This window comes from Bufo gargarizans, unplaced genomic scaffold, assembly GCF_014858855.1.
Source record: "Bufo gargarizans isolate SCDJY-AF-19 unplaced genomic scaffold, ASM1485885v1 fragScaff_scaffold_39_pilon, whole genome shotgun sequence".
In the NCBI taxonomy this organism is placed as follows: Eukaryota; Metazoa; Chordata; class Amphibia; order Anura; family Bufonidae; genus Bufo; species Bufo gargarizans.
This window is the reverse complement of record NW_025334109.1, coordinates 804,375-821,509: the sequence shown is the minus strand read 5'-3', so window position 1 is coordinate 821,509 and position 17,135 is coordinate 804,375. Positions and strand designations below refer to the sequence as shown.

Sequence of the window (17,135 nt, the reverse complement as noted above, 5' to 3'; positions counted from 1 at the left end):
CCCTCCCCAGTTTGAATATCATTGTGCGGCCCCCCCCCTCCCCTGTTGTTAACTCGTTGGTGGCCAGTGTGCGCACCCCCCTCCCTCCCTCCCTCTATTGTTTTAATACATTGGGGCCAGTGTGCGCGCCCCCCCCCCCAACCTCCCTCTATTGTTTTAATACATTGGGGCCAGTGTGCGCGCGCCCCCCCAACCCCCCCTCCCTCCCTCTATTGTTTTAATACATTGGGGCCAGTGTGCGCACCCCCCCCAACCCCCCCCCCCTCCCTCCCTCTATTGTAATCATCATCGGTGGCAGCGGAGTAGAAGATTTTCATACTTACCTGCTTCTTGCTGCTGCGATGTCTGCGTCCGGCCGGGAGCTCCTCCTACTGGTAAGTGACAGGTCTGTGCGGCGCATTGCTGTCACTTACCAGTAGGAGGAGCTCCCGGCCGGACGCAGACATCGCAGCAGCAAGAAGCAGGTAAGTATGAAAATCTTCTACTCCGCTGCCACCGATGATGATTACAATAGAGGGAGGGAGGGGGGGGGGGGGTTGAGGGGGTGCGCACACTGGCCCCAATGTATTAAAACAATAGAGAGAGGGAGGGAGGGGGGGTTGGGGGGGCGCGCGCACACTGGCCCCAATGTATTAAAACAATAGAGGGAGGGAGGGGGGGGGGGGTTGGGGGGGGCGCGCGCACACTGGCCCCAATGTATTAAAATAATAGAGGGGGGGTTGGGGGGCGCGCGCACACTGGCCCCAATGTATTAAAACAATAGAGGGAGGGAGGGGGGGGGGGGGTTGGGGGGGGCGCGCGCACACTGGCCCCAATGTATTAAAATAATAGAGGGGGGGTTGGGGGGCGCGCGCACACTGGCCCCAATGTATTAAAACAATAGAGGGAGGGAGGGGGGTGCGCACACTGGCCACCAACGAGTTAACAACAGGGGAGGGGGGGCCCACTGGCCACCAATGAGTTAAAAACAGGGGGGGGGGGTCTGCCCCCTGCTGCCTGGCAGCACCTGCCAGGCAGCAGGGGGCAGTCATGTACACAGTTTTTTTGTATATTCTAACCTGAAGCGTCTCCATCACCATGGGAACGCCTCTGTGTTAGAATATACTGTCGGAAATGAGTTTCACGATGTAGCTCATATCCGACAGTATATTCTAACATAGAGGCGTTCCCATGGTGATGGGGACGCTACAAGTTAAAATATACCATCGGATTGGAGAAAACTCCAATCCGATGGTATAACAGAACTCCAGACTTTACATTGAAAGTCAATGGGGACGGATCAGTTTGAAATGGCACCATATTGTGTCAACATCAAACGGATCCGTCCCCATTGACTTGCATTGTAATTCAGGACGGATCCGTTTGGCTCCGCACGGCCAGGCGGACACCAAAATGACTTTTTTTTCATGTCCGTGGATCCTCCAAAAATCAAGGAAGACCCACGGACGGAAAAACGGTCACGGATCACGGACCTACGGACCCCGTTTTTGCGGACCGTGTAAAAAAACGTTCGTGTGCAGGAGGCCTTAGGAGCAGGTTCAGGTGGAGCCAGGGGGAAAGATGCATAGCTGTGTTGGTGGTAGTAGTTGTAGTGACACTTGTAGCCATAGTGGTGGCAGTAGCACCACTGGTACCTGTGGGTACAGTGACACTTGGGGCAAATACAGAGGAGGGAATTAGGAGGATGCCAAGTAGCCCATAATGAACATTACAGTCTGATAAAAGTGGTGGGGAGAGACAGGACTATGATGATTGTGTGTTGGACAGGACCTGGGAGTCGGATCTGGGTGCTGAGGAGGTGACATCAGAGGAGAAGGGTGGTGGCCGCGGTGGCAATAAAGAGCAGAGGCAACATACGGACAAAAGCTCCAAAAAATCTGACAGGGCCAGATCTGCTCTATTCTGGTCAGCTCAAGAACTGGTTTTGCTGTTGATAACATTGGTTCATGCTCATCACTTGCCAGACTTAGGCCAAAATCGGCTGCTGATAGCTCTGTGCGGGAATCTCTCCTATGCCAGTTTTTCTTTACAGGGCATCGCTACCTCTGGCCAGCTGTCCATTGAACATTGTCTCATTCTCTAAATGTTGTCCAGTTTCATGCCTTCACCAACATTTAATTGAGTTGTATGTTATTCATACTTTTGGCCAGCAGTCCATTTTTCTTTAAATGTTTAAAATTAAATAGTTTTCTCAATGTTGTGGAGTTCCCTGCCCTCACCAATATGTAATTCTGTTCTGTGGCATTAGTACTTTTGGCCTGCTGACCATTTTTTTTTCTAAAAAATTATCCTTAATTTTAAAAAGCATAACAAATGCAATAGCACAGTGTGTTTTTAAACAGGCTGTTTAACACCGTTAACCATGTGTTTAGCTATACAGTGGATATAAAAAGTCTACACACCCCTGTTAAAATGTCAGGTGATATAAAAAAAAATAGACAAAGATAAATCATTTCAGAACTTTTTCCTCCTTTAATGTGACCTATAAACTGTACCACTCAATTGAAAAGCAAACTGAAATCTTTTAGGTAGAGGGAAGAAAAAATATAAAAATAAAATTATATGGTTGCATAAGTGTGCACACCCTTAAACTAATACTTTGTTGAAGCACCTTTTGATTTTATTACAGCACTCAGTCTTTTTGGGTATGAGTCTATCAGCATGGCACATTTTGACTTGGCAAGATTTGCCCACTCTTCTTTGCAAAAACACTCCAAATCTGTCAGATTGCGAGGGCATCTCCTGTGCACAGCCCTCTTCAGATCACCCCACAGATTTTCAATCGGATTCAGGTCTGGGCTCTGGCTGGGCCATTCCAAAACTCTAATCTTCTTCTGGGGAAGCCATTCCTTTGTTGATTTAGATGTATGCTTTGGGTCGTTGTCATGCTGAAAGATGAAGTTCCTCTTCATGTTCAGCTTTCTAGCAGAAGCCTGAAGGTTTTGGACCAATATTGACTGGTATTTGGAACTGTTCATAATTCTCTCTAGCTTAACCAAGGCCCCAGTTCCAGCTAAAGAAAAACAGCCCCAAAGCATGATGCTGCCACCACCATGCTTCACTGTGGGTATGGTGTTCTTTTGTTGATGTGCAGTGTTTTTTGGAATTATGGCCAAAAAGTTCAACCTTGGTTTCATCAGACCATAACACCTTTACCCACATGGAATCTTTTGGAATTATGGCCAAAAAGTTCAACCTTGGTTTCATCAGACCATAACACCTTTACCCACATGCTTTTGGGAGACTTCAGATGTGTTTTTTCAAAATGTAGCCTGGCTTGGATGTTTTTTTTTGTTAGAAAAGGCTTTCGTCTTGCCACTCTACCCCATAGCCCAGACATATGAAAAATACGGGAGATTGTTGTCACATGTACCAGACAGCCAGTACTTGCCAGATATTCCTGCAGCTCCTTTAATGTTGCTGTAGGCCTCTTGGTAGCCTCCCAGACCAGTTTTCTTCTCGTCTTTTTATCAATTTTGGAGGGACGTCCAGTTCTTGGTAATGTCACTGTTGTGCCATATTTTCTTCACTGTGTTCCATGGTATATCTAATGCCTTGGAAATTCTTTTGTACCCTTCTCCTGACTGATTCATTTTAATCAATGGCACAGTACAGTAATACACTGGTATAGATCATACCAGTGTATTACTGTATTGCGGCGGCAGCAGGGAGCGCACGGCGTCATAGCAACCAGTGATGCCGTGCGCTCCTGCTCTCAGGAGGGATCCAGGCCGCGGTTCCACGGCCCGCACACGGCCGTGTGCATGGGGCCTCACAATGAGATCCCTCTGATGTTTTGAATGTGATTGCTAAATTCTGAACACAGCTACATCCCCAGTAATAAGAGGGTGTGCACACTTATGCAACCACATTATTATTATTATTTTTTTATTATTTTTTCTTCCCTCCACCTAAAAGATTTCAGTTTGTTTTTCAATTGAGTGGTAGAGTTTATAGGTCTCATTAAAGGTGGAAAAAGTGGGAAAAAGTCTGAGTATGTAATACTCAGACTTTTACCCCCTGAGTTTAAACATAAAGCATTAAATGTGAACAGATTTGCTGGTTGAAGGGACTTCTACTGGCCAAGGTATTAATTCTTAGGAACTGGGTGACAGATAGGGCTCCTACACTACAAGAGTGGGAAAGATTAATGCAAAGAGTAAAAGAATTTGAGCTTATTGAATGTAAAGGGGAGAAACGGCGGACATAGTCGAAGGCTATACGGCTGGAGTGGAATTGATAATTGATAACCGAAAACTCAAAACCAAATAGCAAACATCCAAATTATACATATAAATGTTAGATATCCGCGTACATTGGGTGAATAGGATTTGATTTCTAGCATATTATGGGACATTCGGAATGAGGACGGGAGTCGCCCGCCTCCTCTGTGACAGCCGTGGCCACGCTGGGGGGGGGGGGGGGGATAGGTCTGTTTTATACGGGAGGAGGGAGATTAGTATTGCCTCGGGGCATTTCCTTTTTTTTCTTTTTTCATATTTAGGCCAATGTGTCTTAATTCGTTAGTATGTATGCAACTGGGATTACATATTAGGAGATGTAAAAGACATATATACTATGCTCCTTCCTTCATATATACTTGTATAATGTTTACATATTAGGAGATGTGAAAGACATATATACTATGCTCCTTCCTTCATATATACTTGTATAATGTTTTTGTTCGGAAAAAAAAAAAGGCCATCTACTGTCTGGAACTGTTGTCCATTTTTGTAAACTTCCCTTGCCATCCATCCCCAAAGGTTCTCAATTGGATTTAGATTAGGGGAACACGCAGGATGGGCCAAAAGAGTGATGTTATTCTCCTGGAAGAAGTCCCTTGTCCTGCGGGCATTGTGCACTGTAGCGTTGTCCTGTTGAAAAACCCAGTCGTTACCACACAGACGAGGGCCCTCAGTGATGAGGAATGCTCTCTGCAACATCTGGACATATCCAGCGGCCGTTTGATGCCCCTGCACTTCCTGAAGCTCCATTGTTCCACTGAAGGAAAAAGCACCCCAGACCGTTATGGCGCCCCCTCCACTGTGGCGCGTAGAAAACATCTCAGATGGGATCTGCTTGTCATGCCAGTAACGTTGGAAACCATCAGGACCATCAAGGTTACATTTTTTCTCATCAGAGAATAAAAATTTCTTCCACCTTTGAATGTCCCATGTTTGGTGCCTTCTTGCAAAGTCCAAACGAGCAGTTCTTTGGCGTTCAAGGAGACAAGGTCTTTGAAGACGTTTTTTGTTTTAGAAGCCCTTCAGTCTCAGATGCCGTCTGATGGTTATGGGGCTGCAGTCAGCACCAGTAAGGGCCATAATTTGGGTCGAGGATCGTCCAGTGTCTTGACAGACAGCCAATTGGATCCTCCGGCTCAGTGCTGATGAAATTTTTTTGGGTCTTCCACTTGACTTTTTTGTTCCATAAGCCTCAGGATCATTTAAGAAATTCCAAATGACTGTCTTACTGCGTCCCACCTCAGCAGCGATGGCGAGCTGTGAGAGACCCTGCTTATGCAGTTCAACAACCCGACCACGTTCAAAAAGGGAGAGTTTTTTTGCCTTTGCCATCACAACATGTGACTACCTGACAAAAAATGACAATTAATCCACATCTTTGCACAGATTTGGCCTTTTAAAGGCATGTGGTCCTAAAATTTGGATCAGCTGAAAAACAGCCTGTTTCAGTTTAATCGTTATTTTCAATTAATTGAATGCTCAAAAAATGTTTTGTTTCACTCTCATTTCTTCTTGTTGCATGTTGAAGCTCTACTTGGAACCTTGTTAAGATCCAACAATGTAAAATATGATTTTTTGCCATTTTTCAAGTGGTTTTAAAGGGAGTCTGTCACCACATTTGAGCATATTAGACTGATCAAATAGCGTTATATGTGCCACCGAGAACTTAAAAACGGTACCTTTGTTGTATCTAATGGAGTTTTCTTTCAGCCAAAAATGAACTTTTAAGATTCTGTAAATGTGCCCTCTCAAGTGCCCAGGGCGGCGTCTCAATCATCCGAGCCCCAGGCAGCACCTCCTCAACGGCTCATAACTCCGCCCTCCGTGTGCCTCTGCCCGCCCGTTTACTCTCCTCCTCTCTCCTTTTCCACTGCGGCTGCGCGGTCAAATTCGTAGCGGGCGCAGTGGAAAAGGAGAGAGGAGGAAAGTAAACGGGCGGGCAGAGGCACACGGAGGGTGGGGTTATGAGCCGTTGAGGAGGTGCTGCCTGGGGCTTGGACGATTGAGACGCCGCCCTGGGCACTTGAGAGGGCACATTTACAGAATCTTAAAAGTTCATTTTTGGCTGAAAGAAAACTCCATTAGATACAACAAAGGTACCGTTTTTAAGTTCTCGGTGGCACATATAACGCTATTTGATCAGTCTAATATGCTCAAATGTGGTGACAGACTCCCTTTAAACTTTTGATCAGGACTGTAGTTAATTCTTACTAAAGCATTTAACCTACAGTTATCTAGTGAAAAGTTCTGATTTATAGTTAAAATAATTGCTTTATCTGTGTTATGTAAACCTACTGGTAAGTGTATAGGCACTAAGCAGTTAGCGTCCTGTTTACTTGTTAGGCTACTATGGTGATGGACCCTAGTCCACTCCTAGTTAGTTAAATAGAAGAGTCTAATGTGTGCAGAACAGAAAAGATGTGTTTGAGAAATCTCAGAATTACAGGCCTCAAGTTCCAGAGAACTGCCATCTTTGAGACTTTAACTGCTAAAGAACAATTTCTACACCAAAGTATTCCTGAGCAAAGGAGACTAAACATCTTGAGAAGGTCTAGAACCTGAAAAGTCATGCGAGATAACGACAGTAGTGTACAGAGTTACTAAGAACCATATAGCATGCTTGTAGCTACTTGGAAAGACTGTATAGAAAGAGAGATTGGGCGTTTTCATTGTGAAGAAAAATCACGACATTGATTGGTGTTCATAGAAATAGTAGTCTTTATAAGTGCTGAAGCAGGTAAAAATATGATAAATACTGGATGCATTTTTACCTGCTTTGGAGCCAACAAAGACTGCTATTTTTATGAAAACCAAGTGCCATGATTTTTCTTCACACTAAATCCTTTTTGGATCTGCCTTTTTTGCACAGTGCACCAGCGGTATTGCGGCCTTAGAGGTCCCAGCATACCCAAAATCCTGTTGTGGATGTATATGGTGAAACACCCTTGAACTGTGCATTTTCTATTTGTACTACTACTCTCAGTGTCGGACTGGGGTGCCTAGGGCCCACCAGTAAAATGTATTTTGGGGGCCCACCGTATGGATACATTCAAATATTACCTGCTTACACAGCAGCAAGATGCTACAAAATGATTGAATATGGGGGTCCCTGCAGCAACTTTCAGAAGGTAGGTCCTGGGGAGAAGAGGATATTAGCAGCTTTCCTCTATACCTAGAAGTCATCTCATCTCTGATTGTGTCTATAATAATAAACTGGGGAGTTTTTTTTAATAATCTATCAAGTGTTTTATATGAACATCGGCTGATGGAGGTGCTGTACATTGAGTATATGTATGTAGTGCAGTAAGTCTACTGTGTTATGTGCCACTTGTGCAGGGGATGGGAAACTAGGGGCCCAACTTGCTCAGGGGCCCATCGATGGATTCACCTGTACCTCTGTGGGCCAGTCCGAGCCTGACTACTGTCATAATTAGAGATGAGCGAATCGAATCCCACGAAGTGGAATTCAATCCAAATTTCAGGATAAATTTGATTCGCCTTGAAGCCGAATTTTAGAGATGAGCGAATCGAATCCCACGAAGTGGAATTCAATCCGAATTTCAGGATAAATTTGATTCGCCTTGAAGCCGAATTTCCTCGTGCTTCGTGTTAGCTAATCGATTTAACCTGAAATAGTGTAAAAAACGAAAAAAAGTCATACTTACCATTTGCTCGCGATGGGCCGCCAGCCACCATCTTGAGTAAAGATCTCGGCCGAAATCCCATGCTTGGTGACATATGACCACGTATGACCGCGATCATGTATGAACGCGGCATCTGAGGGGTACAATGCTATCGCAGCTCAATGTCATTGCACCTGCTACTTACAAAAAAATGCGCTTTGTGACGAAGTAATTCGTCACAAAGCTAATTTTTTTGTAAAATTCGGAGAATCAGCCGAATCAAACTTTTCAAAAATCTCTACTCATAATCAACTGAATATAGAGACTTTATTCATCAGAACCTAGGGACCTGATCATTGTCTCCATACTCTGCTAGGTCTGCAACTGCTCTCTTGCCTTGCACCCAGCCAAACACCCACTTAACACCAAAGGCAACCCAGGCAGGAGCCCTAATATTAGGGGGTGCCTCAAGGGGAAGAAGGGTTGTTTAAGGTTGTGCAGCCCCAGGGAGTGCCACAGGGAAGACTGCTGCCGTAAACTGTTGGAACTACTACCACCAACATTGTCACTACCACTCCTTCCACACTCCCCTCCACTGTGGGCTGCTGCACCTCCTTCACATCCACCTCAATAGGCTTCCTCCCATACCTAACTAAAACAGGGCAGATTGTTGATTCCACTCCACTTCCGGCCTTTCGTATGGGTAAACTGAAGCATTGCCATGCTGTTTTAGAACTGCTTAGCCTGGGCAAGAGAAGCCACACTGGATAGTTTGCATCAAGTTACAAATATCCCTCTGAAACTTTACCTGCCTATAACAGCTGGGCAAGGTGGACAGTGACAATGGCCTAAGAACAGTGGCTGGAACTTGCCCACTTTGCCTGAGGTGTCATCTTAGAGAGGGATTTCACAAAGTTAGGTGGTGTTGTTACATCCAAATGTACAAATGTGTCACCAGCCAGTGTACAAAACATCACATTTGTCAAAATGAATCAGCCATGGATCCGTAAGGAATTTCACAGGCCAGTGAATAGCTCTGCCATTGCTGATGGTGGTTATTTATTGCCGCACTTATCATGCCACTGCTGGTGTCTGCCTGCCATCGTGTTCCATCTTGTATGGCTGCTGTCACAGCAGTTACTCCCACTACTGCAACTACCATTATCCCTACAGAGCCGCACACCTACTGCCTTGCCTGCTTGCCTACTGCTGTGCTGCTACTGCTGCCACTACTATTACTCCTAGACAGCTTACCACATTCACACTGTAGTGATGCTGCTGCTCCCAAAAACAGAGAGAGTTATTTGGATGCTTATATTGAATAAGCCAATTTTCAGACTATTCAAAGCACTTTTGATTCGGGTAGAATTCATTTGGACCCAAATTGAATTTCTTAATTCTTTAGATTTAGAAACACAATTCAAGAATTTTGCTCATCTCTTGTTGGCAGTTTTCTGGCATTTTTTTTTGTTTTGTTTTTGGTTTATTTAAAAATGCAACATGCTGTTGACATGTCTTGCTTCTGTAATTTTTTTCCATAGGCTTTCTTATAGAACTTGAAAAACAATGGATAAAAAAATGCATGAACAAAATAGAAAACGCCATAAAAAGCGTTTGTAAAAAAAATTATATTGATGTTTAAAATTGTATGTGTGGGAGACACATCTAGTCTAGGTATATTATTATGTATATAAGGAACACATAGATATGTATATAATCTCTTTTATTATGTATTAACAGGATACGTTTAATTGTCCTAAAGATATAAAATTTTCACCTGAAGTTTTAGAATTTGTTGGAAAAACAGAATTATATTTTGGTCAAGGTAAAAATCCAACTCATGATCGGCTAGCTTTGCAGGTAAGATACATATTTTTTATTAATTTACTAAGGCTATTTTCACATTATCGGCAAGAAACTCCGGTAGGCTGTTCTTGCGGGTGAACAGCCTGTTGGATCCGTGCTGCCGCTAGTGCACGTGTGCCCCCGGACTATGGCTCCGGCCCTATTGACTGTAATGGGGGCGGGCTGGAGTTCCAGTGGCAGCACGTCAAACATGCCGAGAGGTGGCTGGAATAAAACTACGACATGTTGTAGTTTTATTCCGTCCACCTTTTGGCATGTTTGCTGTGCTGCCTCATGAACTCCGGCCCGCCCCCATTATAGTCAGTGGGGCCAGAGCGATAGTCCGGGGGCACACGTGCACTAGTGGCCGCATGGATCCGACAGGCTGTTCACCTGCCGGAGTTCCTTGCCGCTAGTGTGAAACTAGCCTTATTCACCACTTACTTTCTGCCCTTATGGGCCTCATGTACATAACTATATTACGGATCCTTGTTGTATAATTCCATAGATTATGCCCATAGCCTGCAACAGGGCAATTCTATGCTCTTCATGTACCTATAATTTTATGCAAAAGAATGCAGTGTTTTTTGGTTAACATTTATACAGAATGCACAAGGTATATTCTAGTGTATGCTGGCTAGTATTGAGCAAAGTGGAATTCAGTCTGAAGTTTAGGAAAACTTTGATTCAGAACAAATCAGAATTTCTTTGCGCTTTGGGGTAAAAAATCTTTTTTTTCCTAAAATGGCGGCTGCACATGTTACAAAGTGAAACAAAATGTAGAGGAGACAACTCTGGGAACGCAAGATCCCCCATAATGGCATGACCTTGCAGTGATGTCACAGCCTTATAAAACCCTCGCAGTCGCCGCCTTTGTCCTGTGAGCTGAGCATAGGGAGAGACATGGCAAGCACTCATGCACTAGGGTAAGTGTTGCTGAAAACGATTAATAGAAGAATATTGGAGAGGGAGAGTGCAGTGAGACTGCAGGAAGACCGCAGGAAGACTCATTCTACATCAATTTTATTTATTTATTCTGACATCAGTCCTAGACTAAGATATGTAATTCAATATCAATAAGATGGAGTTATTATTCCAATGCCAGCTTTCCAACCAATACCATCCAGTCTGCACCCCTTACAGGGACCAGGTCTTAATGATGACGATCCTCATCTTTTGCCGGTTTTACTCCTTCCAAATCATTCTTCCAAGTCTCTGTGTCCTAGAAAAGTCAGAAAATGCAGAGAGAGGAGGATGACATGATACTCATCGCTATTAGATGATGTGGAAAAGGAGGAAAGGCAGATGCAGAAGAAGGGCTCCCACCTGTAGGGCAGGAGGCACTGGGGTTAGAGAAGTGGGTATGCCAGAGCTGATTAATATTCTGTGTTTACTGTCAAATAACCTGCAGGATATTGCAGTCCAGAACAGTGGGGGCACAATATGCATATTGTGCCCCCACCTTACCAGCCAAACCCCATACCAGCAACAGCCCCTGTTGAAAGGTGACACACAGCCATTAACATTGAAGACTGACTATACAGTGCAGTCTTCATTATTAAATGAATGGCAGCTACGGGTTAATTAGCCGCATGGTTCTTCACCGCAGCACAGCCTCTCCGTGTGGCCGTACCCTAAAGGCAACCTTTCACCTAGAAAATGCTTATTAAACAGCCAGCAGTACCTTATTGCAGCCTGTAGTATGATTATAAAGGTGTCTGGCTTTTCTGTGCAATAGGGCAAAAGTCTGTAAAAAGACTTTTATTCAACAGGCCACGCTATGTAAACGATAGTCTTGAAGTCAAGGCAGCAGCGGCTTTCTTGCCTGAAGACAAATGTGCCCCGCCTCCCCATAGCGTTTGATTGACAGGATGCCTGATTTCTTCACTGCCGATTGCTTGAATGTAGTCTCGCGCATGCGCAGGCTCTCCTGTGCGAGTGCCTGAGCATTCAGCTTTTGAGCAATACCTCAAAGCGGAATGGAACAGTGCGCAGGCGCCGGTAATGCAGGGACACAGAGCACGCGCGAGACTACATTCAAGCGTCCAGTAGTGAAGGAAATCCTATCAATCAAATGAGATGAGGAGGTAAAGGGGGCGGGGCACGATTGACTTCAGGCGAGAAAGCCTCTGCCCCCTTGACTTGAAGACTGTCGTTTATATAGCGTGGCCAGTTTAATAAAAGTATTTTTTTGGGACTTTTGCCAAAATGCACAGAAAAGACACATACATATTTATAATCATGCTACAGGCTGCAATAAGGTACTGCTGACGGTTTAATATGCATTTTCTAGGTGACAGGTTCCCTTTACGGTAGAGTGGCCTGGGTATACCTGATTTATAGCAATTCGTGACAAATTATTAACTAATTTCTTGGCTAATTTCGGAGAAGCTGCCGAATCAAGTTTTTCAAAACTTTGCTAATTTCTAATGCTGGCTATAGGAGGAAGGAGTCATGCAGTGGCACAGGATTATACCCACAATACTGACCAGTGCTGCCAAACAGGGTCCATGTCCATAGCTTTATAGTGTGCTCTGAGGAACTCCATTTACAGCACTACATTGCTGACATTAAACTGTATCGACACGTGCCTTGTTTTGTACTGTTAATACAGCAATATTTATTGTATGTTTTGTAATTTATGATTTCCATTGCACAGCGCAGAAGAGTTAGTATACTTCTGTATCTCTCCTTACATACTGATCTATAAAACAATTGTAATATTTCTATCTTAGAATATTCTGAAAGGTCTGACAATTCCTCAAGACAGTGCTGCTGATGCTAATGATGAAATTTACAAAAAACGGATTGCAGCTGTAAAGGAAATTGTAGTGTATTTGCCCTGCAAAATATTATATGGTGGAAAGGAAATCCTGGAGATGCCTGGAACAGATGATTCTGATCCAATTGCTATGGATTTTATTGCTAATGCTCTAAATGAGGTAAGTGTTATTCTAAAACCTATATTTTAGGATTTAAGACATGATTATTTAATGTGGAGACATTCTGGTAACCACCTCTTATTCATTATAGATTGTACTGTACATGTGTAAGATCAATCTATTCTCTTAGTAAAAGGTTTTCCCAGGATGTAAAAGTAAAGTTTACCAGTATATCCACATGGCACACAAAAATCTCTTTGTCACTGATTTCAACCCATCCATCGCAGAGGATAAAATCCACAGGAATAATTGACATAATGTGAATTTAAAATCTGCACAGCATGTAAACTTATGCACTCTGCTTTGTGTAGATGATGTTTGTTAACCCCTTATCGACCATCCACTGTGATACAGGACGTCTTTGGTGTTCTTGCAGTGAAGATCCAGTGGTTACCAGTAGGGTTAAGCGAACCCGAACTTTAGGATTTTTGGCCCCCGGACCCGAGCCCGAACATTTCAGTAAAAGTTAGGGTTCAGTGTTTGGCCATTTATTGGTGCTTTTTGAAAGGCTGCAGAGCAGCAAATCAACAAGCGTTTAACTCTGTGCCCTTAGAAGCCATCACAGCCATGCCTACTAATGGCTTGGCTGTGATTGGCCAGTGCAGCATGTGACCCAGGCTCTATTTAAGCTGGAGTCACGTAGCCCTGCACGTCACTCTGCTCGGATTAGTGTAGGGAGAGGATGCTGCTGCTGTGAGGGAGAGAATAGAAAAGAATCTTTAATCTGAAGAGCTTGTTAACTCAGTGATCTACATAGATTTAGTTGTGTGGGTGCAGGGCACAATCTTTTTACCCTGCCCTGAGCCCTGTGACAGAGAAAAATAACTTTTATCCGTCTGTTAGTTAGGTGGGCGGCGGCGACGGCCATTTTATTCAAGCTCAGTGCACCAGCACTGCATCTGAGTTTTTGTGACATTCAAATCCAAGCTTGAAATACTTGAAATACTGCAATAATAATCTGGGTTAAAAAAAAAAAAAACACTCATTTTTTGCAATATCCTACATCTGGTACCTTTGCAGCATTTGTCAGTGTGCAATTTAAGCTATAAATACAGCAATAATTTTCTGGGTTTTAAAAAACACCCTTTTTGGGCAAAATACTCAATTTTACAGTCCTTGCTGCATCTGCCAGTGTAAGATACATGCTTTTTGTTATAAAAAAAAACACCCATTTTGGGCAAGGTACTTAATATTGCAGTCTTTGCTGCATCTGTGATTGTTAAAAACAAGCTTGAAATACTTTTATAATTTTCTGGGTTTTAAAAAACATCTATTTTTGGCAATACCCTCCATCTTGGGCCTCTGCCGCATTAGTCAGTGTGCAATTTAAGCAATAAATACAGCTATAATTTTCAGGGTTTTAAAAAACACCCTTTTTGGGGAAAATACTCAATTTTGCAGCCCTTGCTGCATCTGTATGTGTGAAATTCAAGCGTTATATACTGCTATCATATTCTGTTATTAAAAAAACACTCATTTTGGGGCAAAGTACTTAATATTGCAGCCTTTCCTGCATATGTGATTGTTAAAAACAAGCTTGAAATACTTCTATAATTTTCTGGGTTTTAAAAAAACACAAATGTTTGGGAATACCCTCCATTTCTTTTATTAAAAAAATACATACCGTAATTTGCGGCCTTGTCTGCATCTGTCAGTGTGAAATTGAAGCGTTATGTACTGCTGTCATATTCTGTTATAAAATTTTTTTTTTAATAGGTTTTACACAATAATATCATTTTTGAAACAAAAAAAAATCATGTTTTAGTGTCTCCATAGTCTGAGAGCCATAGTTTTTTTCAGTTTTTAGGCGATTGTCTCATGTAGGGGCTCATTTATTGCGGGATGAGGTGACAGTTTGATTGGTACTATTTTGACGTACATGTGACTTTTTTGATCACTTTTATTACCTTTTTTGGGAAGTAAGGTGGGCAAAATTTATATTTCCTCATAGTTTTAATTTTTTATTTTTATGGCGTTCACCGTGCAGGGAAAGTAACATGAAAGTAACATTTTATAGATCAGGTCGTTACGGACGCGGCGATACCAAATATGTGTAGTGTATTTTATTTTTTTAATTTGTATTCAGTGATAAATGTGTTTTTTTATCTTTACTTTTTTCACTTTTTTTTAATCATTTTTTTGACCCAGACCTACTTGGTTCTTGAAGATCCAGTGGGTCTGATGTCTGTATAATATAGTACACTATATAGTGTACTGCACTGTATTTTACTTACACTTTGTCTGAACAGATCTATGCCTTTAGCACAGATCTATTCAGCACCATGGACAGCAGGATGACTGAGAAGGCGTCCTGTTGCCATGGGAACCTTCCCCGTCTGCTCAGTTGTGGCCACAACTTCGCAGACGGGGAAGGGTAAGGAGGGGATCTGTCTGGGGGCTGTCTGAGGGCTCTCTCCCTCTCCCATCGGGGGGGGGGGGGCTGCAAAGGCACAGCAGAGGGAGGGAGCTCCCTGACTGTTAACCTCTTCCATACAGCAGTCCGTACGGACCGCGGTATGGAAAGGGTTAAACGGATCACATCGCAGTACAGATGTCAGCCGTTTATACCAGGGTGTCAGCAATGTGCTGACACCCTGGTATACCCACTGTCCACCAATGATTATTCAAGGGGAGGAGGGCGGGGGATCGCAATCCCGCTTGCCGCACCGCCCGCAACACCCCCCTGCTCTACCCACCGCCATAAAATCATTCAGGGGTGCAGGGGGGTGAAAAATCTTTATTTTGGTAATTTTAAAGTTTCTGATCTGAATTGACCTGCGGTTTGCAGCGATCGCTGATACGGGGGGGTCGCATTGACCCAAGGTGCCTGGCTGTGTGTAACAGCCAGGATCTTAGAGCTGTCACCATGTCTGCCGACACGGTGACAGTTGAATGCCATGATGTGTATACTCGTCATGGAGCGCTAAGTAGCAGTGCTCCATGACGAGTATACTCGTCATAGGTCGGGAAGGTACAGCAGCTTTTCACACTCTCTCCTTCTCTGATCGTTTCCCTGACAGGAATTGGGACGATCAGAGAAGGAGAAGCACACAGTCCCTCCCTAACCCCCCCTTACCTGCCCCGATGCGCTGCGATTGGTCCCTCTGCAGTATTGGACCAATCACAGCAATCGCGGGCAGGTCAGAGCTCCGATGCAGTTCCCGCCGGCTTCTCTGGTTGCCTAGCAACCCCACCACGCCGGCTTAATTGAACCTTCAGCGCTTCGCTCCCTGCTCTGACACAGAAAGCCGATCACGTACATGCACGTGGGGATGCGGTGAGGCACCACATTCCCCCACGTACATGTATGTGATGTCGCGTGAAGGGGTTAAAACAAGCTTGAAATACTTCAATAATTTTCTGGATTTTAAAAAACAAAAATTTTTTGCAATACCCTCCATCTGGGGCCTATAATTTTCTGGGTTTTAAAAAACACCTATTTAGGGCAAAATACTTAATTTGGCAACCTTTGCTGAGATACACACTTTAGATACTGTTGTTCTATTTTGCTATTAAAAAAACACCCATTTAAGGCAAAAATCTTAATTTGCGGCATTGTCTGCATCTGTACCTGTGAGATACACAATTTAGATACTGCTGTGCTATTCTGGTATTAAAAAACACCCATTTAGGGCAAAAATCTTAATATTGCAGCCTTTGCTGCATATGTAATTGCAAAATACAACCTTTAGATACTGTTGTTCTATTCTGCTATTAAAAAAACACCCATTTTGGGCAAGATCCTAAATTTGAGAAATACAAGGAGAGCGTCAAATAAGGGACGTGGCCTAGGTCGTGGTGCTGCTGGTGGAGCTCCTGTTGCAGGGAGAGGACGTGGTCGATTTGTGCCAGCTATACACACAAGTGAAACACCTTTCTCAGGTGCGAGTAGGCGACAGAACCTCCAGCGGTATTTGGTCGGGCCTATTGCGGCTCTACGAATGGTCAGAACAAGTGCAGGTGATAGTAGATTAGGTTGCTGACAGTGTCTCCTTTACATTGTCACCCACCCAGTCTCCTGCTGAAAGATCAGAGTTGGCACCTGCAGCCAATGTCCATCAGTCTTTCACCTCACCCCCTTGCATATCAGCCAAGCAGTCTGAGCCCCAAGTCATGCAGCAGTCTCTTCTGCTTTTTGAGGACTCTGCTAGCACCAATGCCCAACCACTTACAGACGTGGACAAAATTGTTGGTACCCTTTGGTCAATGAAAGAAAAAGTCACAATGGTCACAGAAATAACTTTAATCTGACAAAAGTAATAATAAATTAAAATTCTATAAATGTTAACCAATGAAAGTCAGACATTGTTTTTCAACCATGCTTCAACAGAATTATGTAAAAAAATAAACTCATGAAACAGGCATGGACAAAAATGATGGTACCCCTAACTTAATATTTTGTTGCGCAACCTTTTGAGGCAATCACTGCAATCAAACGCTTCCTGTAACTGTCAATGAGACATCTGCACCTCTCAGCAGGT

At 43.6% G+C, this 17,135-nt stretch overlaps 1 protein-coding gene across 3 annotated transcripts in view; it reads left to right on the top strand.

The window, feature by feature from the left end:
* Nucleotides 1–17,135, top strand: part of LOC122922501 — a 442,359-nt gene that overhangs the window by 234,799 nt on the left and 190,425 nt on the right. For all 3 annotated transcript variants that reach the window (XM_044273115.1, XM_044273114.1, XM_044273116.1), the window contains exons 9-10: nt 9,608–9,727; nt 12,448–12,654. In XM_044273115.1, the coding sequence (XP_044129050.1) occupies nt 9,608–9,727; nt 12,448–12,654 (327 nt within the window). The remainder of the gene's footprint in view (nt 1–9,607; nt 9,728–12,447; nt 12,655–17,135) is intronic.